The following is a 26586-nucleotide window of genomic DNA, read 5'->3' on the forward strand; positions in this document are numbered from 1 at the left end:
GGCAGTAGCAGAGGGCTCAACCTAGAGGGTTAATTAGGGTGAGGCTTGGGGAGACTGACTATTTTCTCTCCTAGATGCACCTGAAAACACAGCCTGAAGATCAGTTAGGGTGAAATTTGGGGTGAATATATATTTGCTGCCCTAGCTAACTAACCAAAGGTTGAACTTTCTAGAGGGGCTGGCCAAATGTTGGACCTTTAAGTGGGGTTTGAATTGCTAAAGTCTTACAATAACTGCCAAAGTCAAACTACAGCATATTAGAAAAAAAAGCAGATATGTCCTAGGGTTTCACCTTTGTTTTGAACACCAAAATATTTGGCAGCAGAAAATGATATGAAAGAAGCAAAAAGGGGTTGTATAATAAGTGACTCAGAGTCTATGTTTTATACAAAGCTGTGTTTGGAAATAGAACATGTAAATTGAATATCTTAGGTGAGTCAGATTTTCAGAATGTTCTATCAAATGCTCTTTGGACGGGATGTTTTTTTCTCCGTAATGCTGAATTATGGTCTGTCTATGCTGGCACAAGGCTCAGGCTTTTTGTATTATTGTATCAGTAGTTTCACTGCAGCATCTCTGTTTCTCTGTAGCCTTAAAGGCAAACTGCTGCAAATACACTAACTGATATGATGAGAAAAGTGCACAATACATGTGTTTTTCAGATAGATATGGGGAGTGAGCTGTTGAAAAGATAATTATTTCCATAAGCTTGCTGTAAAACAGCATATACAGTCTCATAAAGCTTAAAAAGAGGTGTCAAACCTATGACCTTCCATCTGTTGCCAACTACAACTCCCAGCATACCTCTGCAGCTGAATGTTGTTGTGAAAAGCTGAGACTTGCATTTCCTAACAGCTGCATGACCACAAATGTCATGCCTGTGTGAATTAGCAATGGCTATGGTAAAGCTTCAATTCCCAGTATCCACAGGGAATCTATACCCAATAGCAGCCTGAGGTTACTAATGGAAAAAGTGCCATACCTTATGCTAAGAATGGACATCTGTAGGTAAAAGGTATATATATTTTCTTGGATATTTTCTTTCTGCATTCAGGGTAAGAAAGATTTTATATAAGACCTGGATAATATTTCCAGCACATATCAATAATATATTAAAATCTATTCTATTATGCATAATGCACAACTTGTAATGTGGCTGAGGGCAAGTGCAAGTTCAAGAGTCGTAAAAGAAAAATTCTACATTTATTACCATGCAGAAGCTTGAATATATTCCATGCTTGTGCTTGCCTTCTGCATTCCTTTATGGAGCTGCACTATGTATCAGCTGTTCTGTAGAATGGCTTGTTACATTTAAAAAATTTTATTACAAAAATGTTGTAGGATTTGTGGCACAACATTTGTATGGATACTACAAGAACTCTCAGTTAAGAAATGCAGTTATGTTCAGTGTGTAGATATGGTGTCATACACGGTGGTCATATACACACACAAGAATGTACAAAAAAAAGTTTGTTACGATTATGTGTGTGTGTATGTGGTGGTCTGCCTATCCCAATTGATATATCCGTATACTATGGATATTGGACGGTTTAGGGATTGGGCAGGTTTGCAAATTTCAACTGCTGATCCACAATGTTGCCCAGTGTATGAGGAAGATGAGAAAGTGAAAAGGAGCTAAATGATTAGAACAAAAGGTGGCCATACTATATGGGGGTCAGGGTATCAGATTGACCCATGTATGGGTGCCTTAACTCAGAGGTCTTAAGTTCAGCCCCAGCTTTGTACTCCGAAATAGTCATTCTAATATAAATCCAGTAATATACTAAAGAGTAAGTAAGAATTTTGCCCTTAACTCTAATCAGATTTCTGTGACATACCCAGCCATATACAATATGGAGTTTAAGTCGGGAGACTGATTACCTTGCTTCTAATTCATACCCCAGCACGTGCCCTTGTACTTTCTGGTGATTGTATTGTATGTCAGGAATTAAGAGCTATCATTGGTCTGGAAAAATATTTGTGTATATGTAAGAATGTTGTCACAACTAGCTTTAATATGTTCCATTTTTTTGTTTTTTAACAGTTACTGGCCCACCAAGAAACCTGAGAGTAAGTGACGAAACAACTGATAGCTTTAAAGTTGGCTGGTCACCAGCTCCTGGCAATGTACTGAGGTACAGAATTGCCTACCGGCCTGTGGCAGGAGGGGCAAGAAGAGAGGTTACAGTCCCAGGAAGGGAGACCGTGACAACACTCCAGAACCTCACACCTGATACAAAGTACCAAGTATCTGTGATTCCTGAATATCATTCGGGTCCTGGAAAACCTTTGACAGGAAATGGAGCCACAGAAGAAGGTAATTTATGGTTACAAGTTTGTTTCATATATAACAATCCCTGTACATGCAGCTTTTTGTAAACATTAAACTTGAATACATTGTCTAAGCAAAGGGAGCACACGCCGATGTATTTGACCTAACTGTTAATTATCAAATTATCCTGCGTGAAGACAGCCAGGTTGCTGAGAGGGGTATAATGATCATTTGAATATTTTAGAAATGCAGAATTTGTAACTAATTATGTTTAGGAAGTTTCTTATATCCATGAGATGAAGCTAATGCTAGATTTTCATTAAAGCTCTAATGAATTATTTGCAGCAGATCATGGGTTATAAAAGAGCAAAAATAATAGTGAAATACTATACACTGATTTGCTTACATAGGTGCTAACCCAGATCTCATCATAACTTACCTTTCTGCATTTATTCAACAATATAAACATCTTTAGAACAAATATATTTAATATTTGGTCTTCATTTTTCTACAGTGTTGGGAGAACCAAGGAATCTGAGGGTTTCTGATGCCACAACCTCCAGTTTAAAACTGTCCTGGGATTCGGCACCAGGCAAAGTGTTACAGTATCTTGTAACTTACAACCCTTCTGCAGAAGGGGAAACTAAAGAGGTTACAGTAAGAGGAAATACAACCAGTACAGTACTGAAGGGATTAGACCCAAGCACCACATACTCCCTTTCTGTAGCTGCACTCTATAGATCTGGCGCTGGCTCATTACTTACTGGGGAAGGAACAACTCTTGATGGTAAGTTTTTCTTTTCTAATCTCATGGTTAGATGTAGGACAAAATGAAATAAAATATTTATATATCTGTATATAAAAAAAATTATGTAAATGGTTATAAGTGATGTTACATGGGCTGCATGTCTCACTGAAATACTGTAGCACCTGTTGTAAAATATGGGGACACTGAAAGTAATTTTGCAATTGGTTATGGATGCATATGGTTATGGAACTCCTTGGTAAAATCAAATACAGAAATTGGAACTGTTATCCAGAATGCTACGGATCTGGGTTTTTCCAGATAAGGGATCTTTCCATAATTTGGATCTCCCTACCTTAAGTCTAAAAAAAAACATTTAAACTTTACATAAACCAAATAGGATTGTTTTGCCTGCAAGGATTAATTATCTTAGTTGGGATCAAGGAAAAGGAACATTTTTTGAAATTATAATTTTTTTTGCATATAATAGAGTCTATGGGAGCTTGTTTTTGTGTAATTTGGAACTTTCTGGATAACAGGTCTTCGGATAACAGATCCTATACCTGTTCCTTATATTTTAAAACAGGAGCATTATTATTACCTATATTATAATTACAAAACCAGTAAATGCTCAAGGTGTTCCTTGAAAGTAGTTTGAGGCTTCTGTTTTCTTAAAACAACATTTAAACAATAATATATGATGTTAAAACAGAAGAAGAAGACAAGAATAAAGTGAAATATTAAAAAAGCCCTATGTTAAATGTCCATTATATTTCACTCTTAGGCTTTCACTTAAAAAAAATTGCTCTTTTAACTGAGGCAGAAAATGCAGAAATCGTCAGTGTTCTTTGCAGCCGCCATTATGACAGCACAGCTGATCTCTGCATAATTTTTAATAGCAAAAACAATGGGATTTAGAAAGGTGCAAGTAAAAGTTAGTAATGAAAAGGGCCTTTATGATGCAATGGAAGAGCTTTGATAAAAAGAAAGCTACCTTAGTTCTGTGGCATTGAGTACTGCTCGTACTACTTATCCAGGTAAAGTGATGGGACAACAGAGTGAGATGGGGCTGTGACGTCACTGAGATCAAAAGGCACACTATTGATTACACACTTATTAAGTTAGGACTTCTCCTTTAAGTCCATCTAATTGTGTGAGAATGATTTCATACTAGTATGTTGAATGATTTCTTAGTTGACATCTTAGTTGACCATGGTATAATGATACCAACCTGATGTGTGAAGCTACTGTAGTTTCACATGCACTTTCATGCACATTAAATTGCTGTACTTGTCAAGATTATGTATGGCTGAAAAATGCTGGATAAACCAATGCAACCTATTTGTTATATCAGTAGAATTTGTTGACAGATTGGTGGAGGACTTTTGTAGCTAATTGATTTACAGAGTAGGGAAGACTGGTTAGTGTATACCAACATAAGATAGCTGAACCTGATAATGGTTTCATGTAATACAGCATATTATTGATTATTGATAGTCATTTTATTTTAAAGGTTAATGGCAGTTAAAGACTTTATGCAAACTGCTTAATATCATTGATTCTTGCGGTGTTTCAATGTCTGCAGCGATATACAATAAACCAATAAACAGAAAATGTTTTTAAGGTATGTAAAGGAGCAGAAAAATATTCAAAACTAAGAAAGGCATTATACCAACTGTACCTTAAAAAAATTAGATATTCATTAAAATAGTTAAAAAGTCACGTGTGTCAAATGCAATGAGTAAACCTTTGATATGGTAATAATAGATGTAGCTCTGGCACCGACACTTGATAAATGAAGTGTACATGCCAGTGCATAACATCAGCTGTGTCAGGTTGATCTTTAGCAAATATGCTATGAAATATAAGGAGAGAAAGGGAGATTGCAACAGCTATTTTTTGGCAACATAGTTTGCAACTTGATGTTCACCTACTAAAGAAAAGAGAAGAAGCAAGTGAAACATAGCTACCTTAAGACATTTGGAGGGTTTAGGAAAGACATAGTTTACTGAGTGTGAGTGGAGCACTTGGTTGTCATTAGCACTGAAGCAATATCAAATTCTGTTTCGGACAATTAGGCTTGAATTGGACCTTGAAGTCTAGAGATCCTTGTTTTAGAATGCAGAGACACTAAAACCTACTGGGAATATTTGTTTGATAATCTAAACTCCAGAATGTTCTTTTTTCCCCAAGTACAAGGATATCCATATTTTTTTATGCCTTCCGGACAGTTACTTAGATTCTTGCCACAAACCCAGTTGTATCCATGCACCAAGGTCATTGTGCTATATTAATAAAATAAACCCTAAAAAATGTTTACTGAATTTTTTAATCTTTCAGTTTTGATTTTGGATTTTTTTATGGTTTGACAAATAGATTTTTCTGTAGGATTTGTAACTGGTGGACTTCTTTGTTGAGGGGTTGAGGGCCCCATGTTGCTATAGATCTGCTGACTACTGATGTCTTAGCTTGGTTCAGTGCAGGTAAGGGTGAGTAACAGTGAATTCTAATGTGCTTGGTATGGAGGATTGCACAGAGACTAATCATTGCACAAATAATAATCTAATTGTAAAAAATGCCATATGTGGCAATCTTAGAGTATCAATATGTTAATGTATTTTTGTGAACTTTAGGTTGGGAGTAAAAACACAAACTGGCACAAACACTTACATACCATAATTAAGTTATATTGACTGATAAAAACAAGTCAGTAAAAATCCTGACACGTAGCAGTCAATGTTCTGCAAGCAGTTGCAAAGTCCTCTGTCAGTTTACTCTCTATACCCAAATGAGAACAGATGTCTGTTTAGTACAACACTACATATTCTTCTGTTTATTTAGTCCTACCATTTCTCTTAGGACACTTGCAGCATAGATTTATTCTTCACCTTGTGGCTTTCCAGCTGTGACTACTGAACTATAACCCTGGCCATCCAACCAGCATCCGGATGCTGGGGCAGATCCAGCTGGAAACACAGGTTGGAGTTGTGTTTGTCTTTTGTAGTCTCCAGCGATACCAACCAGCATTCTAAGAACACGCAATTGTGAGAAAAGCAGTTTATTTCTACCTGGTACCGAGCCTCAGATCAAGAGGGCAACAGGAAATATTGATTTTAACCAATCCTATATTTGTAGCAGACTTGTGGCTCACAATGACCCACAATGCCAATGTGGTTTAATAGATCACGATCACATCTTGATCACGTTTTGCTCCATCCGTACATTAATTGTCGAAGTTCTAGCAATGCAAGTGATCCAGTGACATACAGCCATTTTTCAATAAGTAAACGTGATCTCTTTAGCAGAAAGTTCTTCTTATGAGTTTTGCAGATAGGGAAAAGGCAAATTAATCTCTTGTAGGTGGGCAAGAATTTGGGGTCTGTTAAAAACTATAATAAATAAAATAAACCTCAGACTTATAGTCTGCACAGAAAAATGTAAAAATGGTCATGGATGGCATATAGCTATCTCACATTCATATAACGTAATGAGATTTGCAGATAGATTTGCAGTTCTCCATTTGTCTAGTTGTTTGATGGCCCTGTCTGCATTACACTTTGTATGCAATGCCAAAACCGCATGTCATAGTCCAGATTGAAATTGTAATGGAAAATGCAGATAGATTAAGCCCTGGAAATGCAATACTTTGAGTCAGTTCTAAATGCTACTGTTTTTCTAATCTACTTTCCCAAGGGTGAGATGGTGGTAAAAAAGAAACTTGGCAGAAATGTACTTTTACTACCTTGAGGCCCAGATTTTAAAAAGTCAACACAGACAACACTTTAGTTCTTCATATATTACGCCAATCCTGTTTTTTGTGTGTTGAAAATGAGATGCTTTTTTATTTTTCCATTGCTAAAGGCAATACTAAAATTAGCCCAGCCCTTAATGAATAAATATGTGGCATTTGATTACAACATAGACATTAATTGCTTAAATTGCATAGTTCTTGCTCAAGGGCAAACGCAGTCTTTGGCCACAGAATACAAAAATGTACCAAGATGAACTTACTTGTTTTGCATTTAAAATAAGAACTGAAAGGTAATTATTAACAAAACAGTTATTTTTTACTCATAGAAACCCATATTATACTATGGGATTATTTGATTTATTCATCGCATCTCTACTAGAAGGTTAAATACACACCCACATTTCCCCTTCTGTTCATTGCTTTGGCATTTTTCAATATGCAAATATTAGGAGTGGCTTTCTACCTGGTCTGAACTTAAGGATGAATGCAACACAGCAGTAATACTAATACTACCATATGCAGGTCTCTTAAGGGCACTTGTTTTACTTAGAAGACAGTATAACACGAAACACACAACAGAAGCAAAATAAGTGAATGAAACTTCAAAACACATGATTGTGTAGGTGGTAGAATGGTCATCCACACAGAAAAGTCTTAATTTTTATGCTGTTCCCTTCATATTATGCTTACATTCCATGAAGGGATCTCTGGGTGGTGGGGAGCAGGTGAAGTGTGGTTTAACCAGGTGGTCCCCAAAGTATAGGTGGAGTCCAGTCAGTGCGAGCAAGTAAGAGGACCACATTGTATAAAGGAGCTGAGTGGAAGAATAGGTAGTCTTCATCCACAAGGAGTGGTAGTGTGGTCACTATCCATCCTACTAGTAGCTTACCGCTAATGTTTAAAAATTAATAAAATCTGCCAATAACATTAGTAATGCTTAAATTGATGTTTAACATGTTGCTTAAAGGGTAAATACGCACAAAAATACATTTAAAAAACATATTTCAAAGCAAAAAAGGTAATCGTTTGTAATTCCTTTCAATAGTTGCTGCAGCTTAATATAAGGTGCTTTAAATAAAGGTGCTTTTGGAGTAGAACTTGTGTCTCCTGGGTGCAGCCTTTTTTAATACCCCCTAAACTTGGAACAAATGTAACAGGCTAAAACATATTTTGAAAATTTTTAAAGAAAACTGATCCTGGGAAATGATTTTCTTAAATATGGTGTGTGTTTTATTTTAAGAGGCTTAACATGCTTCTTGTCAGTTGTCAAAATATTCTAATGCTGTGAGGTGGCTTTTGGTTGGTTCTGTTCTGCTCACTTCAAAATTACATGCACCCAGATGAAAAAGTATTCAAACTCCCTAAAGAAAGCACCTAAATTTATTCAGGGTGGTATCCTGGGTCACAAAATAAGAGAATGCTGCCAGCAAAGCTAGGATAATGTAAATTCCATATGGGAAAAGCAGTTTGCATCATGAGATTCAGTAAGCAGTTCAATATGTGCTTATTAGATCTGTGATAGCTATTGAAATATCATTTCATGCCTATCGCTGCTAAATCATAATGGCTGCTAGAAAGGGAAAGAAAAATGATCTGCTCAGCTCAAGCAGCCATGTAACTAAGGCTCTGCAGGGCTCATGATCGCTGTAGCATGTGGTATGCATGTGAGTTTCCTATCTGGCATAGGCACACTTGTGGCTTAATGCATTGGTTTCTCACGGCATCACTAAAAGCAATATGAATGAATGGTGTTTATTTACCTTTTCCCTTAATAAATCATTAAAATCAAAACAGTTTCATGTTAATTGCCATGAAACCGCATCACCATCATTTACTTTTGTGCCTGTGTGTGAAAGGATATTTACATTGTGCACGCGTTTCGCCACAGCTCAGCTCAGGGCTGCTCGCACATAGGTTTAAGTGAGCTAACAGATGTTCTTTTCATTTCATTGCCAGCTTCCAAGTCATTACCTTCACAAATGGAAACAGTTTGGTTCTTTCCTATCAATTAGCAAACAACCTGAAAGGGCGACAGTGGAAAATAGTCTTTTGGTACAGTAACTGTAATTGTTGGATAAATTATTATGACACTTGTGCTATTTTCTGCCACATTCTGTTGGCATGTGACATCATTATTTATTATGTTCACTATTTAAATATAAGGCAAGCAGGCAATGCACAATGCAATCAAAATACCAACATTCTAAAGTATGTTCAGATTTGTATGGACAGGCTAAAAATAATGATCTTACATGCAGAGGCATTCCATTGTGGATAGGAGGTATGAGAACAAAGCCTGAATAAAAAGGGATGGAAAAGAAAGATATTTGTTGGAATTGACTGATCCTGAAACTAGCATATAAATAAAATGATGTGCTAAATGTTTAAAACTAACAGGTTTTGTTTATTCTTGTGCAGTGTTTCTGTATACACAGTTCACACATCCTGCTTTTTTAATCACACTGTAGTTCCATGTTGTGTTACCTAAGGGACACCAATGCATGCAATACATTTTTAGGTCTAACCATTCCTAGTTCTTTCCTTACAGTTTCTCCCAATGTCTACATAATTAAAAACTGTACAAATTCTACAAATCATACCTTGTTTCATATGTATTGTGAGGTGAATGTTGGGTAACAATTTGGGCTAAGACAAAAAAAATCTTATATTGCAATTTTACTGCACTTCAATCCAAAGGATTGTTCCAGAATTTCCCCATCATCATATATCCCCCTTCATCTCTCCTAGTCTTGCAGTCAGCTGCCATATGGAAAGTAATGCACCTTTTATATGTTGTTAGAGTGGCCTTCCCTTCCTTACTACCTTCAGATGAGCAGCTTGTACCCCAGGAGAATCTTGTGTATATCTCATAGGTTTTGGGCAATTAGATTATGTTCCTCAGGAAAGCAATTCAACTGAGCTATTATTTCTATAAAGTAAATCAGCTGCCATTTATCTATGATCAGACTGCAGTCAGCAGAAATAATGAGATGCATAGTATTTAAAGGTGCGATATTAGCTGGAGATTTGTTAACTGAGCATTGATAGATTTTTGTATTACCCATTTAACACCTAAAACATACCTACAATGCAGAAAATAGGATTTATCTCCTTATTTACTGCTTGAGCTAACCTCTAACCTCTGTAGTTCATCAGCCATCTAGTTTTCATGCCCATTGTAACAAAAACAAATGTTCCACTCATGTACATTAAATATGTATGGGTCAACTTTTTACATTTAGACTTTTTAAAACTAAAGCAGTGATCCCTAACTATTGGCTTGTGAGCAATATGTTGCTCACCACCTTGTTGTATGTTGCTCCTAATATCCCCAAAGCAGGTGCCTATTTTTGAATTCCTGGCACGGTGGAAAGTTTTACTTGATTAAAAACAAAATTTACTACCAAACAAAGCCTCCTGTAGGTTGATAGTCTACATAGAGGCTACTAAATAGCCAATCACAGCCTATATTTGCCACTCCATTAACTGTTGCTTGACTTTTTAAAGCCTATTTTCTAAAGATGGCTTTCTAAATACAGATCTGATCTCTGGGCAGTTTTCATAATGGTGGGCTAAACCTGCTGATATGAATCTCTGACCAGTAAACAACAAAAGGATGACATTGTTGGCCCTCATTGAATGGGCAACTTTGGAAAACATCCACATCCCAATGAGCACCAATTCAGACTGGATTTTAAGCCTGACCTATTTGATATCAAAATGAGCCCAGATCAGATATTAGTTGGGAAAGGTCACATTGGTAGCTGATATCAGTCACTGTATAAGTACCTTTCAGATATCATTAATATCTGCCTTCCAAATCTAAGAGTGGTGTGGTTGGGCAGGGAATGCTACAATCCCCCAGAAAAATTTTAAAAAGCAAGGTCCTCCTACGAACAGAATGACAGTGCAAATGAATTGACATTTCTTCACAATGAAGTTCTTAGCAGCTCACAGGAAGTGTACGTAATGTTTATTAGGCAGCTAAGTTTCTGCATGGAAACAAAACAAGGGCTTCATTGTGTCTCAGATAGTTAGTGCTGCCTCATGCATTTCCTAAAATATGAAGTCACAGTCGGGATGCTTCATATTTGAAATCAGCATTTGTATAGAATGGTAATAAGCACATGTTACACTGGTAGGAAACAGCTGAATAAATGTGATCAAGTAGTTCAAGTGTTCTTTACTTCATCTAACACTGATACTTATCCACTGTAGTAACTGATTTCACAAAAATGTTCCACATTCTTTTCAGACTCTATTTACTGATTAAATTATAGCCCACTTTAGACTGCATTTTCCTTAAATATACATTGTTGCATAAGAAGCAGTGGTAAGAGCACATAACTTTATTATCATCATCATTTAAAACTACTTATACTGCCCAGTTTAGTCCAGTTTTAAGACCATTTTAAGTAATGAAAGCTTTTTGTGGAAGACTTTGGGAACACTATATAGATATATAGTTATAAATATTCTTGGGGTTATTCAATAAAAATAGGGTATAGCCATATATTTGCCCATCAGTTGCAGGAAATTCCACATGGGCATAGTGTGTAAAAGGAGCCCTGTATTTACACCAAATCAATGAAGTTTTAAAATAGAGGGCTCCATTTTGCCTTTGTGCTTTGTACCTTATTTATATTAGTCTAGGTGCTGCTGACATATACGCTAGGCACTCTGTGCCTGCTAACAGTAAGTTTTAGCCATTCCAGAATAATGACAGATGCATAAAAGAACCTCATAACAGAATTACTTAAAAGAGTAGAAAAGCTTAATTCCAGTCAAAATGTAAGTGCTCCTATCAGCAGAAAACTGCATTGGCCTTGGTAATTTTCAGCGAGCATCTTGTTTCTGCTTCTTCCTGTTGGGTGAGCATGCCCAGTAAGCAAAACTTTAAGCAAAAAAGCCAGCTTTATTAATGTAATGCACATGCATTGGCCTGGAGCCATTTAAGAATTAACGAAGCAGAAGAAGGTTTAGTGGTGCTCACTTAAAAGTATCCCGGTCTGGTTCAGATTTCTGGGAGCAGGGTATCAAATAACTTATAATCACTGAAGATGCCTAACATTTGGAACCCCCAGTGATGTAACCTTTCCTTCTCCTTTAAGTTAGACACCAAATATTTTCTACAAAAATAATTATTTTTTTAGTGCTGTAACTAAAGACTGGGTGGTCAGGTAACACAAAGGTGAAATACTTTAAACCCACTGTATAGTATTATGACTGGGTTATACACAGAACAGCACCTGACAGATTCTTCTTGCTGTCAAACATAGTGGTGGGAGCAGAGACTGAGAAGCTGTCAACATTCAGTGGAAAATGGCTTGAGGAAAGCACAGTCACATCTTTCAAAAACATCTGCTTCAGTCTTTTGTAGATGTGAAACCAGGACTTAAAATCACCTTTCAGCAATACAGTGACCCAAAGTGCAAACCTCCCCTGGTATCACTTAATGTAAGGGCTCATTATGTCCTGTCCCCAAGCACAGTGGGCAACTTGCACTTTTCCTCACAGTCAGTTGCACATAAAACCACTTTTATTAAAGTTACTTGGATCAAAATGCTCTCTTTGCACTTCTGTATTGTTGCACTCAGCGCTGCTCAGTCCTTTTCTGCCTTATGTTTGAATTGGGTGCTGCTGTGCCTATTGACACATAAGAACCCTGGAGATACTGCCACCTCCTGACCGAGCGATAGCTTTAGGTTTCCCTCAGCACCCTGCATCAGTAGGTAACACGCTTGCACCTAATAGGGTGCACACATCACTTGCGTGCCAAACACTGGAAACTACATCTGCCAGACTTATATTCACCTCAACTCCATTTTTCAACAAAGTGCATGCATAATTGTGGACTTTTTATTGAATCTGAGGCAACTGTGGTAGACACAGTACAATTGCATTGAGATGATTTTTATGGGTAAATAACACTGCACTGTGGGAAAAAACATGGTAATTGCTCTCAAAATTGAACTTTGTACACTGCATCTTTTCATAGCAACTGGATTTTCTAGTAGGATTGCCAGGAATAACTTACCTACTTAATCTTGTATTGAGTTAGAATTATTGTGCCGGCTTTTGGCTTTGCAAACAGACATTCATTTCTGCAAATTAACACGAGCAGATGAAATATAGCATATAAATGTCTTTTTTTAATATCTAGTTTAAGTGTTGCATAAAACTTCCCAGGTCCACATTGTATTGCTTTGGAGTTGCAAGTGTTCAAATCCAAACTGATGACTAAATTATATGACAGCATCAGTCTCAGAATTTTTGCTCACTCCTTTATACAAATTGTCTGGCACCTACTATTTCTGGGGTAAATCAGCTATTATTTGTGCCTATATATGTCCATTTTTAGGATAGGGTGTTTTCTAAACTGTGTGTGCAATAACAGGAGAGGGAACAATTTATCGCTTTCATTCTGTAGAATGAAATATACATTTGCATTACATATGGCAGTGGGACAGAAATGAGTGAAACAGTGTGGCAACAGTATAGAAGATGGAGAAGGCAGACCAAGGGGATGTAGGGAGTAAAGCAGGAAGGGGGGGGGGGCAGAAGAATAGGGGCTAACAAACAAAACTACCACAAATAAATTAGCATTTTAAGAAATACATTTCTAATAGTCTTTTATTCATTGTCCCAAAAAAACCTTCTAGTTTTCATGTTGTTTTCACATTTAGAACCATAGGAGTCCACCTCTTTGGAGGATACTCACTTTGGACTACTAGTTTTATGTTAGATTTTTCTGTTGTACTTCCATACTTGGGTCAAGAATGTAGTTTCTGTTTCAAATGATAGTTGTCAGGTTTATGATCTGTTGCACTGTTGCAAGAATAACTCAGCATCTGGATAATTTTCTGGTAAGATGATCTTGTGCTAGGGCAAGATGTATCATGACTGACTGAAAAAACACAAAGGCTTCCTTAATTTGTGAGTGTAGTTTTCACTAAGGTACATTTAAGTTATGCTGACTCAGAGAAAATGTATGTGACAGCCAGTGAATACAGGACCGACCATGCCTTCATTATCCTTAACTTAGGAACAGCCATTAAGAAATGTTAAACCCAAGGCCCTCTAATGGATTGGCTTATTACAACCTATTGCAGAATCCAAAGTAAAAATAGCAGAGCAAACTATTTTACTGATGTAAAAATATACATTTGGAGTGTTTTTCTATAGAGCTCTGATGAATAAATGATGCATAGTTGTGATCATTAGATTTAGTAGGTAAACCAATAGATACAAAACAAGGATTTACTAATACAAGTATAGGATCTCTTATCCAGAAACCCAATAACCAAAAAGTTCCAAATTACAGGAAGGATACAGCCAACATCGTAACTATGTATGTGTCGCTGGGTCCCCTTGCAGTAAAAAATCTTCAGAGGGGCCCAGCTTGAACAGCCAACCCGTGCAACCCACTTCCCCCAGCCCCATCCCACTCATGACCCCTGCTCCCCACCCACTTCTAGGTAGAAGAGCAGCTGGGGAGAAGGAATATCTAGACTATAGAGGTAGCAGTAGGGACTGTTCCCCTGAAGTTACTCCACATGCCACAGCCCATAGAGTCACTTGAAACAAGGGTAACCTTAGACTAATTATACTGTTTGACTCCCCAGCAGCAGTCAGTAGGTAATGACGTGTTTTAGGTATCTATCACTAGAGTGAAATAAAAGAGGTCAGTGGAAGTAGACCAAAGAATTTAATATTACTTATAAAGTAATATCAGACCTGCAACCACCCTTCCCTAGACAATTAACTGCAAAAATAAGTTGGAAAATCTTTTGACTTTTCCTCTTATTGACTTTTGCATTGTAAGTAGATTTTTTTGGAATCACCAAAGTGGCATTTTATCACAGAATGTGCTGTTGTCTAATGTCTCACAGTTAAAGAGATATTAGACAACAGTTTATGGCAATGGAAGTTTAAAATCTGTAGGGTTTAGTTGGATTAGCATCCTGAAGAACTGAGCAGTTTTATGGGCATTGACCTAATCTACAATTAGTATTTCCCAAGAATCCTGCCATGGTTACCAGCTTTACTTTGTAAACAGTCTGCTGATGAAGGTCTTGTTTGACAGATGTCTGCAGTTAGAGTTTTAATTGTAAGTCACGGTTGTACTGAGTCATATGTTTATTCTTTCAACGTGACATTTTACAGATGGAGTATTTTGTTTTTGTTCTAATTAAGCAGCAAAATTAATGTCTATGCTTGTACAATGCATAAGTGTCCTGTAAGATGTGTTCTTGGTGTGGTACTCATTATAATATGAACAAATGATGCTACATACACAATGCAAATTAAAGTTTTAATCGCCAATCATTATACACACTGTACGCTTATTCCCTGGCTTTTTGGCACTTAGAAATATATGAGCATACAAAATCATAAATAATCACATTTCCCCTCAAGCTGAAAATATTTTAGGGTTACAGCACTGCAATAAATTGAAATAGATCAAGTTGAATATATGAATTTAAACCCACAGGGTCACTTATACACATTTTATGGTAAGGCTTGCACTTGGCTGTCTAAATGTTTCTGTTCTTTATTTTAGTGATCTCAGTTATTGCAAGTTGATTAATCTCTGTAAATGGCTTTGCAGGAAAAGTGTTTGGTTCCCAGTCTTGTCTACTTCAGAGTTAGTTAATAAAGGAGAATAAAGCACTATAAGTAGGACCTTGCAATCCATTCAAGTACAACATTATGTGAATATGCCTTGGTAAATTATTTTATATAGATTTCATACTAGGGGAAAACAATACATCTGAGTGGAAAATGAGCAGAATGTGCATGGTTTGCCCAACTGGACAATGTAACACTCACGTAACTGGGATACATTGGGAATAATGTTTAATTGGCTTAATGGCTTGGTCTTGCCGAACGTTACATAGGTGCTAAATTGCACCACTTTCTACCAGCTTGCTGGTGTTTTATATTATTGACTGCGTGATTTAATACAATAAGCAGTGCTGATACTTTTGGTGACACAAAGCACCAGTTCAAAAACTCATCTTACTCATGTTTGTGATAGAACAATATCATGGTGTTGGCACAGTTCTTTGCAGACATTTCACAAAAAACTGCAAATTACCCTCATTTATTACATGAGTGTAGCTGCCTTCTTATTGCTACATAATACATCTCAGTAGCTAAAACCCCGCAGCTTGTTACAGGGCACCAAGTCACTGGTTATAATGCTTCTTTGGGTTCCAGTTTTTACTATTAGACAATATCTAGTGTACAGAATATGGCTATCATGGATGTCAGTGGATACGCCTTTCCCTTTTGCTCTGTCTTAAAAAAAGAAAAAAATCCTCTGTCCAAGCCTTTAACAGTCTCCAAGAGGTGATATTGTGGGTATTTATCTAAACTCAAACCTTTCTTACTTGTGAGCCACAGTCAATTGTAAAAAGACTTGGAGAGCAACACAAGCATCATAAAAGATCATGGGGGTGCCAGATAAGCTATTTGGTATCTTCTATGCATTATCTCAGTTTACAGGAGGGTTTGTTTGATGGGACATTCAATAATCTGCTTTGGGGACACTTGGAACAACATCCAAGGGGTTGGTGAGCAACGTGTTTCTCACAAGCCACTGGTTGGGGATCACTGGTCTAAACCATGTACTTTGAGGACAATGTAATAATGAGTAAAATGTAACTAATATGAGGTTACTAGACCATGAACAAATGTTGTGGTTTTTATTTTATTTGTTTATTTTATCACCCCATGTGCCTACTATGGTTCTGCATTACCAGAATAAATGGCTCTTACATGAGTTGCACATAGGTGATTACTTTTCTCAAGGCTTATAACACATGGAAATGCTAAAAGACCACAGGACCACACCGAACCGCTGAACACACATAAGATGCCATGTGTAAATACCCTTTCCCTAGGTTTTGAAGAACACATTTTTTCTGGTTCTTTTATATTACCTATGTATCCGAGCTAAGACATAGACATGGGCACTTAAGTTGTGCTGTAGTCAAGCTCAATTTGTGTTCCCAATGATTTACTTTTCCTTTAATTTGGAGCTGTCAGATTTATAGTAAACAATATAGAACTACTTACCTCTTCCTAAAGGTTTTGAATGTTGCAAGATAACCTACCAAAAGATATAGGCACAGATTTTGTCTTCTATTCATCTTGCACTGGACCTTTGTCCGTCATATAAAGAATAGGACTCCCTATTGTATATTCAAATACTGCAGTGTACAAAACACTGAACATTCAAATTGGTATTTTTTTTCTGTTAGGAATTTAGCTGCAGGGATTTTTCTTTCCAACCAACCAACCATATTAGTGTTACAAAATATTATTTTGGAACAGTGGTTGAATAAATGTTTTCAGTATCTTTCGCTTGTTAGGCTTCAGTTAAGTATCAACATTTAGACATAAAATTGTCATTCACACAGTTAATAGTGGAAACTATTTGGTTCCAAGAATTTATTACACTTTCCATTTTATTCCCGACTTTCAGTGATTGTCTTTAAGGAACATATGTTAACTCTGCTATGTATTGTATGGCACACTTTAGAATACATTAATATAAAAGTAAAATATTGGGGAAAATATGTTTAATAATAATTTCAGTCCAATCAGAGGTCACTGAGCCACATTGTCAAACATCTAGCAGATGTACATAAGCAAAGAAAAAGTATAAAATGATATAATACATGGCATGATGTTTCCTTAGGTCACGGGCTTTAATTCTTCATGTGATTTATTGTAGAACGTGGTTCTCCTCGTAACCTGGTAACCAAAGACATTACAGACACTACAATTGGAGCATCATGGACAGCAGCCCCAGGGATGGTTCGTGGTTACAGAATTGCATGGAAGTCTCTTTTTGATGATGACTCTGGAGAAAAGAATGTTCCTGGTGGTATTACTAACACTGTGCTGGAAAACCTGAGGCCAGAAACAAAGTATAAAATTTCAGTGTTTGCTAATTATAGAAGTGGAGAAGGAGACCCTCTTGAAGGAGAAGCCACCACTGAAGGTACTATCATGTGCACAGTGATACAAAGCTGTAATAAAGCACATATTAGCAAGAAAATCCCAGTTAAGCTAACTAAAAACCTGCAAAATCTATTCAAAGATTTGTTGCTGCGTGATGTCATTAGTTATTTTCAGTGCTTAGTGATGTCATTACTACCACATGACTTGTAAGAAATCTTTTGCACAATATACTAAATTTATAAAGAGGCACTAAACTATGTAAGTAACATTTTCAATACAGTTTTACTTTCCTTGTAACAATGAGACAATACCTTGTGGTTGATTATTACCTAAACTAGTGCAGCTTCATCATACAAAGTCGCACACAAAAACATGGCATTTATTACATGCATCTAAAGCTGCTCCTTGCACTTCCACCGAAAATCATGTCCAATTACACCTGTTGACACAGGGGAAGCCTGGAGCTACCACCACTCTAGAAGGTGGAGTTACAGCCACGGTTCCCCCCAGCAGTGTGCGTCAAGAGAGCAGTTGTGCCTAAAGAAAATGATGACAACTGAAAATTATCCTCTCAATTGTGTCCCATTTACATCAGTACATGCGTTGCTGTGCGGATTTTAACACATAAGGCACTCATCACCCTCATTGGCATCAGGCGCATTTCCACCTCATGACTGCAATTGGAATTATAGGGTAGGATTTGTGGGTAAAATAAAACATGGCAATTGCCTCCAAAATTGCACTTTGCACACTGCACTTATATTAAGAAAGTTACCCCTTCTAACATATTTTTGTAGGTTAATCACATATTTTGGAATTGGAGTTCATCTGTAAAATGCAATATATTTATGTAAAATCAAAGATAACTGAAAATATCATTTAAATTGTATTTAATATATAAACTACGACTAATTTAAGCAGCTGTCTCTCTTGTTTACAAATGAGTCAATTTTCCTTACATTTTTAAAGTCTTATATTTCTGCAAGTCAATTCCAACTAGAACTGTGAAAATGATCTTAAATGTAAGCTCTTCATATAGTCAGGCTCAGTGGCTGTTCTAATACAGCTGCTTTAGCTGAATTGTCTTAACCATAACACATTAAGGGGCCAAAGGCATTACTAAAACTTTGAAAGCTACTGAATGTTTTTTTGGTGCCTGAGCTCAAGTATTTCTTGTCATTTTGAATGTTACACGTACAGATCTGCAAATGCTCCTTAATATGAATAAAATCCCAAGAATTTCAGGAAATTCTCTGAGAGCCATCTGCTAGCAAGTTTCCCAAGCTTATTCCAGTTTCCAGAACATGTGTTAAACATGTGCAAAAGTCTAGGATGTCCCACATTATACATGTGTTGCCACAGATGACTTCTAAACTCACCAAGGTCTTACACTTTTTAGGTTAACAACCTTTATGGGAATATGAAGTCATGTGACCCATAGTGCTGCTTAAGAGGGATTTCTGAATATTAACTTATACAATTTCAATTTAATAGCTTAAACATTAGAATCAAATATCCTTACTATATATTAAAAAAAAAAACACTCATCATTGATAGAAAGGGGAGGTTAACCTTTGGGAAACAAATATGGGATATGGGTGGTTTAGCTGGAAATACTTTTAGAGAGAGTGGTTGTGAAATAGAATCATCTCCAACCAGAAGATGGAACTGCTGAGCTTTTTGAATTTACTACAGCCTTTATGTATTATACTTTTACTTCATAGATGTTACATTTTAACTCTAGGAATTTCTATTATTTAGCTCTGAATATATTTTTCCTATCACAGCGTCACCAAGTGCCAAGCTGCTTAAAGTCAGTGATGAGACAGAAACTACAATGAAGGTAACCTGGCAGCCTGCCCCAGGAAATGTTGCAAATTATCGGGTTATATATCGGCCGAAGCTTGGAGGAAGGCAAGTGGTCGCTAAAGTGCCAGCTACAGTCTCCTCAACAGTACTGAAAAGGCTTCAACCTCAAACAACCTATGATATTACAGTTGTTCCTGTTTATAAGGCAGGGGATGGAAAACCAAGACAAGGAGAAGGGACAACAGGTATGCTTTCAGAAAATTTCTTGTCACCAGAAAAGTTTTGTATAATATTATAGTATGATGTTATCACATATATATGTGATTATTTGTAAAGGCTAATCCTTAATGCAGTGGTTCTCTGAGTTTTTCTGTTCAAGCTCCACTTTGTGTTTCAGAAATTGGCCTAACTCCTGTTTCAGTCATTGTTCCAAGGGAATCTATTCGACATTTAGGATAAGTTTTTAGGTATCTTGGAGAGCGATTAGACATTCTCTACAAATATTTCCCAAACTGGCACTCAATCACTGTGATGGGGCCCTCTAAAAGGGACAGGCCAACAGTTTGGGAACCACTGACTTAAATAATTTTAGTTGTATAGCGACTAGCAACAAGTCTAAAGCTATATTAATTTGTAGCTTTTATGTATTTTATATAGATGTAGTATACATGAATTCATGTATAATATCTGTCTAAAACTACCACTAGAATTAGACAGTCCATGTCTAGAGTTTGTTACAAATGGCCTTATTCCTTCATGACTATAACATGAATGTGAATGAATATGTATTCTTCAGCTTGCGTTTGACTTACAACTATCAGCCTTCAGTTTAAGCAAGGGCTGGACATTTTACTCTTCTAAATCGTAATTAGGAGAACATTTTTGTAAGTAATATGTGAACATACTGTACTTTTAATCACACATGTAGGATTCTAACTACATTTTCAGGACAGGCCTTCTATACATTATACAGCATTCATTTATTATAATATAAAAAAATATTTAAACAATCTGAAAAAACCATTAGTCTACCTGTGATGGACTGGAAGAAAGCTTGGCAAAAGTTGAAGAAGGCAGCCAGATGAAAACAGTACATGCCAAGTTGGAAATGAAACAAATACTACGTTATTTCATTTTAACATTAGTTTTGCCTAAGTGTAGCCCAGTTTGAATAACTTTGGGTACCATTAGTGTGGTTTTTGCCTGCAGAGTGCTATTATTTTATATGATACAAAAGCAATTGTTTGGCATGGTGAACAAAAATATACATTTTCCAAAAATAAAATAACATTTATTTATATATAAACTGACTTATGGACTGACCTCATAGAACCTTTTTACTTAAACATCTAGCAGTCTAAGCCTTACTCCATGGTCATAACCCCCTAACAGTGTTCAGCTTTTGTGTGTTCATGGCAACCCGCTCATCAGTTACAACAGACACTACCAACAAAGTTAATATACCTAATAGATATAAAGTTTAGCTTTACATTTCAGTTTCATCTACTCCTACCTCAAAAAACCTTTACAGCAATTTCACAGTAAAAAGTAACCCAACACTTCAAAAGGTCATATCTCAGAATGTCTTTCTTTTTCCAGTGTGCTAGTGGGAGGGTATGCTTGCCTTGGCAGAGGCTTTCTTCAGTGAAAACTTGTCATATATAGGTATTTCTGTAGCTCTCTTGAAAGGAATTAAGGTTATTATAAAAAATGAGCAGGAGCAATATGCCGTTCATACAATAAACAACCCCATTAAATTATATTTTTTTAGGGGAAATCCATTGAAGTTAAATAATATGTGTAATTATTAAAATGTATTTATTTTATATAAAGCCTTTCATTGTGAAGTTGGGAAGTCTTGAATAAGAGAGCCCTAATTAATCTTTTTTATTTTTTTTTATTTAGCTTCTCCTTTCAAGCCCCCAAGGAATCTGAAAACATCTGACCCCACAATCTCAACTTTCCGAGTCACCTGGGAACCTGCTCCTGGTGAAGTTAGGGGTTATAAAATCACATATTTTCCTTTTGGAGAGGAGCAATATTTGGGAGAGTTAGTAGTTGGACCATATGATAACACTGTGGTACTAGAAGAACTCAGGTATGAAATACAGTAAATGTATAATATAAGGAAGACCATTTACACCTTTATATAAAATATTGCTTTTTTATGACTTGCCTTTTAGATTTAGTTGACAAGTTCTGACCAGACCATATGTCTTTATTTTAAAAGTAATTTCTAAAATGTACCTCTTGTTTTTTAACCTCAACAGTGCACTCTCTCCATTCCAATGTTTCAATGAGAAACAGCCTAATGTTGTTGGAGTGTAAATGTTTTAACTGTCACCTTATGCAAGCCTTCTGGCTTTATTCATCATATGGTTGCACATGGTTGTACTCAGAAAATCAGTTAGCTTTCAGGTTGCCAACTCAAGGGTAGGGATGTAGCGAACCTCACAAAAAAAGTTCGCGAACCCGTTTGCGAACTTCTGCCAAAAAGTGCGAACTTTTGCGAACTTTGCGAACCCCATAGACTTCAATGAGAAGGCGAACTTTGAAACCTAGAAAAGCCATTTATGGCCAGAAAACTGATTTTAAAGTTGTTTAAAGGGTGCCACGACCTGGACAGTGGCATGCAGGAGGGGGATCAAGGGCAAAAATTTCTCTGAAAAATACGTTGTTGTAATCAGTAATCAGAAAATAAAAGCAGTCCTTACAAGGACTATTGGGTTACAGCAGATGAGATCAGCAGGAGAGCTGTCCCCAGCAGCTACATACAGAGCAGTAGAAAGTAGATTACTAGTCAGCAAAGCTACCTAAACTGTCCCTCAAACCCCTGCACAGCTCTCTCCCTATGCTAACTCATCAAGCACACACAGGCAGAATGTAAAATGGCTGCTGGGCTTCGGTTTATATATGGAAGGGAGTGGTCCGGGGGTGGTCCAGGAGGGAGAGCTGCCTGATTGGCTGCCATGTATCTGCAGGCTCTGGGGTGAGAGGTCAAAATTTGGCTCCAGCTAAGGCGAACCCAAAATTGTGAACATCGCTGAAAGTTCGCGAACTTGCGAACTTGCGAACACTCGATTTTCGTGCGAATTAGTTCTCCGGCGAACAGTTCGCTACATCTCTACTCAAGGGTGGTGTGGACTGTCAGTTTGAATAAGCAGACCAAGTGACTGACATGTTTTAATGCTTTTATCAATTCCAATACTTGTGGTAGCTAACTGGACTAAATGGTCCCCCATATAGCAGTTACTATAATAATAATGAATGAGTAATGAAAGGCATCATATTTGCTGTAATTACAAACCAACCACAAACAGGTTGCCATGTTAGTAAAGGAACAGGTTGAACTCCATATCTGATAAGGATCCCCTGCTACAAACAGACGGCACTGCTCAAGCAGGCCATACACGCACCGATAAAATCATATGTTTTGTATGCTCAGAATTGGTGTCCCGATAATTTTTGTACTATAATTTTTTTTTTTTTTAAAGTGCACATTTTTCGGAATTTTCTATGCATCAAAACCAAAAAACTCGAATGCAAAAATACATTATGTAAAATCTTAAAAAAAAGTCATGTGCTAGACATTTTATTTTGTGGTCCTTTTACTGTGGTATTCTGATTTTTGGGGGAGCTATTATAGTAATGTAAAGTTCATGATAGTACAGGTATGGGATCCATTATCTGGAAACCTGTTATCCAGAAATTTCCAAATTATGGGAAGGCCACCTCCTATAGACTCCATTATAAGCAACAATTCTAATTTTTAAAAAAATATTTCCTTTTTCTAAATAATAATAAAACAGAACCTTCTACTTGATCCCAACTAAGATATAATGAATCCTTATTGGAGGCAAAACAATCCTATTGTGTTTATTTAATGTCTGAATAATCTTTTAGTAGACTTAAGGTATGGAGATCCAAATTATGGAAAGATCCCTTATCCAGAAAACCCTAGGCCCTGAGCATTCTGGATAATGGGTTCCATACCTGTACTCCATGTGTTCCAACTTTAATCTCTGTTCATTGTCACAGCTACTTCCTATTCAGGGGTTTCTGAGCAGATATTTTCTGAATGGTTTCAAGTTTAATAATACACATTTAGTGGTCTGGTGTCTAGCATATGAGTCTCAAAACAAACTATATTCAGGCAATATCATATTTTAACATACAAAAATGTGCTTTGTGGGTGCTCACTGCTGATAAATGACTGGTTATTATTACGTATTTATATAAAAGCAATTGTTTATTACACACTGGTGTTTAATAAATCATCCGTGCACAAATAGTATTTACAGACACTTAGGGGCGGATTTATCATGCTGTCTAAAAAGTGGAGTGAAACATTACCGGCAATCTTGCACAGGGCAACCAATCAGTAATTAGATTTCAACAGTCAGAAAACCAAAGCAAAGCATCTTAACGGCCTCATGTGGTTAAACTAATGACAAATCTGTCTTTTCATGTAGGGCAGGAACATCTTATAAAGTCAATGTATTTGGAGTTTTTGAAAAAGGAGAGAGTGTACCTTTAATTGGACAAGAAATGACAACATTGTCAGATGCTCCTGAAGTTCGCATTGATTCGTCAGGTAAATTTTCACAGGTCCAAAAAAAGTTTAGGCATAATGAAGGAAAAGCTTAAAAGAATGCATGTGCATAGAACACTAAAGTAAAGGACTAAAGTTGTTAAGACAATTACTCTTGTTGTTAATGGAAAACTGTTTGGAACTGGTGTCTGACAATAAGATTTATTTGTCTAACAGTAGTGTGATTATTCTTGTACTGTATTTATGAAATTGCACAGTTGCACACATAGTATTTAGGTTGAAAAGTTCAGCAATTCACGGAATCCCATTTGGGAACTTGATAGACTGTTTTTCAAGCCACATATTTATGTGTATTGTATATATCTTTACATAGCAGTACATGCAAATGCAGTGCTGTACATTTCTGCAATATATTAAATGGCTTGTTCACCTTTAAATTAACTTGTAGTATGATATAGACCGTGCTATTTTGAGACAGTTTGCAATTGGTATTCATTTCTTATTATTTGTGTTTTTTTTTAGTTATTTAGCTTTTTGTTCGGCAGCTCCCCAGTATAGAATTTGAACAGCCATCGGGTTGTTAGGGTCTAATTTAACCTAGCAACTAGTCAGTGGTTTGAAAGAGAGAGAGGAATATGAATACAGGACGGCCTAAATAGAAATTTAAGTATTAAAAAGTAACAGTAACATTAAAATTGTAGCCTCACAGAACATTTACCTGAGGAAAACGTAAGGTCAGAAGAAGACAAATAATTTAAAAACAATAAAAAATAAAAAATGAAGACCAATTAAAAAGTTGTTAAGACTAGGCCATTCTATAACATACATACAAAAGTTAACCTAAAGGTGAACCACCTCTTCAATAGTACAGAAAATAACAACATATTTGTGAAAAAGGTAATAGTAATCTTATTGCTTTATGGTTATTCAATACACCTTTGATATTTGACACAGCAAACTTTGACAAGCTAATGTGATGTTGGTGCCTTACAAGGGTAGCCATAAAGCAATTATGATATTTAACTAATTTCTGTGGTCACGTCATTGGCAAGTGTAGTTGCAAGAAGATGGTGCTGATCTCCAGCATATTGAAAGAGACAACCCTTGTAGATAGAGCTTGAATTGCTATTCTCATGACCATCTGGTCCCAGACTTGCAGGAGTGCAGTTTTTGCTGTAGCAGTGAATTAGGCATAGGAAGTGCGTATGTCAATATAAATCAATAAGTAGCAGATTCTGGCCAAAATCTGCCCGTCAAAAGTATTTCTTTGAAAACAAGTTACAGGCTCCTTGGGCAGATTCAGGCATTTTTTCACTGGCTGAAAACAATGGCAAAGGTTAAGCCCTGACACCATAAGGCTAATTATATCCATGATGTGTGTTTGTTTATGCAAAGCATGAGGGTAGGACCAAGCAAGTAAAATTACATTTTTTAGCAGCCAAAGCCAGGGATTTTTAGGGCCACTGCTTGGACACCCCAAATATATTCTGCAAACAAAAGAGAGCATTTCTTTGGCTTCCAGTAATTTTGTTCCCCCTAGTCAGCGTTTTAAAAATATTTTATTATGTAATATTCAGTACAGTAATATTATCCAGGTCATCAGGAGATCGGAACTATATTAAGTTGGAAAGAAGAGGAAAATACTTTTGGAATCTGTAACATTTTCCGCCATAATATATCATGAACAGTTTCTTCATTACCGAGTAAAACGTTTTATTGAGAACATATGTCCTGCTATACTAGTTTCAAAAATCTTTTATGTCGATGAATCATACCCTTTCAACCCCATTAAAACGACTTGGTTTCTATTATTAGTGTGTCTAACAGCCTAGGGAGAGTTGTAAATATCTATGGCCTTTCTTGATATTTGATGCTAGCCATGTTGCTGGTAGACCTTTTTATCACTAATAGTTCAATAGACATGCTTGGCCATTTTGCTGTAAATCTAAAGAACACGATTTTTTTGTATTAAGTTAATGTACATTAAGGGGGACATACATACAAGTGGAGTGTTCTTTTTAGTAAGTAACAGTACAAACAAATTCAAATGTAAAATTAAGTGGTAGATTTTTCAATATGTGACATTTGAGCTCACCACAGAATCTGCCCCTAAATGTATGAAATGCCTAATCAGTAATGACCAGTAAAAAAAAAAACCCCAAAAAACCCCCATCATTTTTTGGTGCCTATTTGCAGAAAAATTGTTGTTGTGTTTAGTGTGAACTAGACTTAACTTTTCCAGAGATTTATCAAGAAAATTCTCTTTTCTCAGGTGTAACTAAAGTGCCCAAGTACAACCTATGTAAAAATATAAAACAGGTTTTATTGGCTTTAAGGCATGGGTGTCTTCATAACACTGTATTTAGAAAACCCCATACCTGATTATGTACACAATGACGTATTAGTACCACACTTTGGCAAAAATCTGTAAGCTTGCATGCCTCGTCAATGCCCCACATTATATATTATTCCAAAAATGTCTA

General features: G+C 36.5%; 1 protein-coding gene across 4 annotated transcripts in view; it reads left to right on the forward strand.

Annotated features, from left to right (window-relative positions):
* The window catches only part of col12a1 (collagen, type XII, alpha 1), a 152625-nt gene that overhangs the window by 34391 nt on the left and 91648 nt on the right, over positions 1-26586 (forward strand). For 3 of the 4 annotated variants that reach the window (XM_002936200.3, XM_018094325.2, XM_031901995.1), the window contains exons 12-17: positions 2045-2317; positions 2787-3059; positions 17513-17782; positions 19530-19796; positions 21457-21649; positions 24024-24145. The exons of the other annotated variant lie outside the window; for it this stretch is intronic. In XM_002936200.3, the coding sequence (XP_002936246.3) occupies positions 2045-2317; positions 2787-3059; positions 17513-17782; positions 19530-19796; positions 21457-21649; positions 24024-24145 (1398 nt within the window). The remainder of the gene's footprint in view (positions 1-2044; positions 2318-2786; positions 3060-17512; positions 17783-19529; positions 19797-21456; positions 21650-24023; positions 24146-26586) is intronic. 4 annotated transcript variants of the gene reach the window in all.

The sequence above is a fragment of the Xenopus tropicalis genome, chromosome 5 (assembly GCF_000004195.4).
Source record: "Xenopus tropicalis strain Nigerian chromosome 5, UCB_Xtro_10.0, whole genome shotgun sequence".
In the NCBI taxonomy this organism is placed as follows: Eukaryota; Metazoa; Chordata; class Amphibia; order Anura; family Pipidae; genus Xenopus; species Xenopus tropicalis.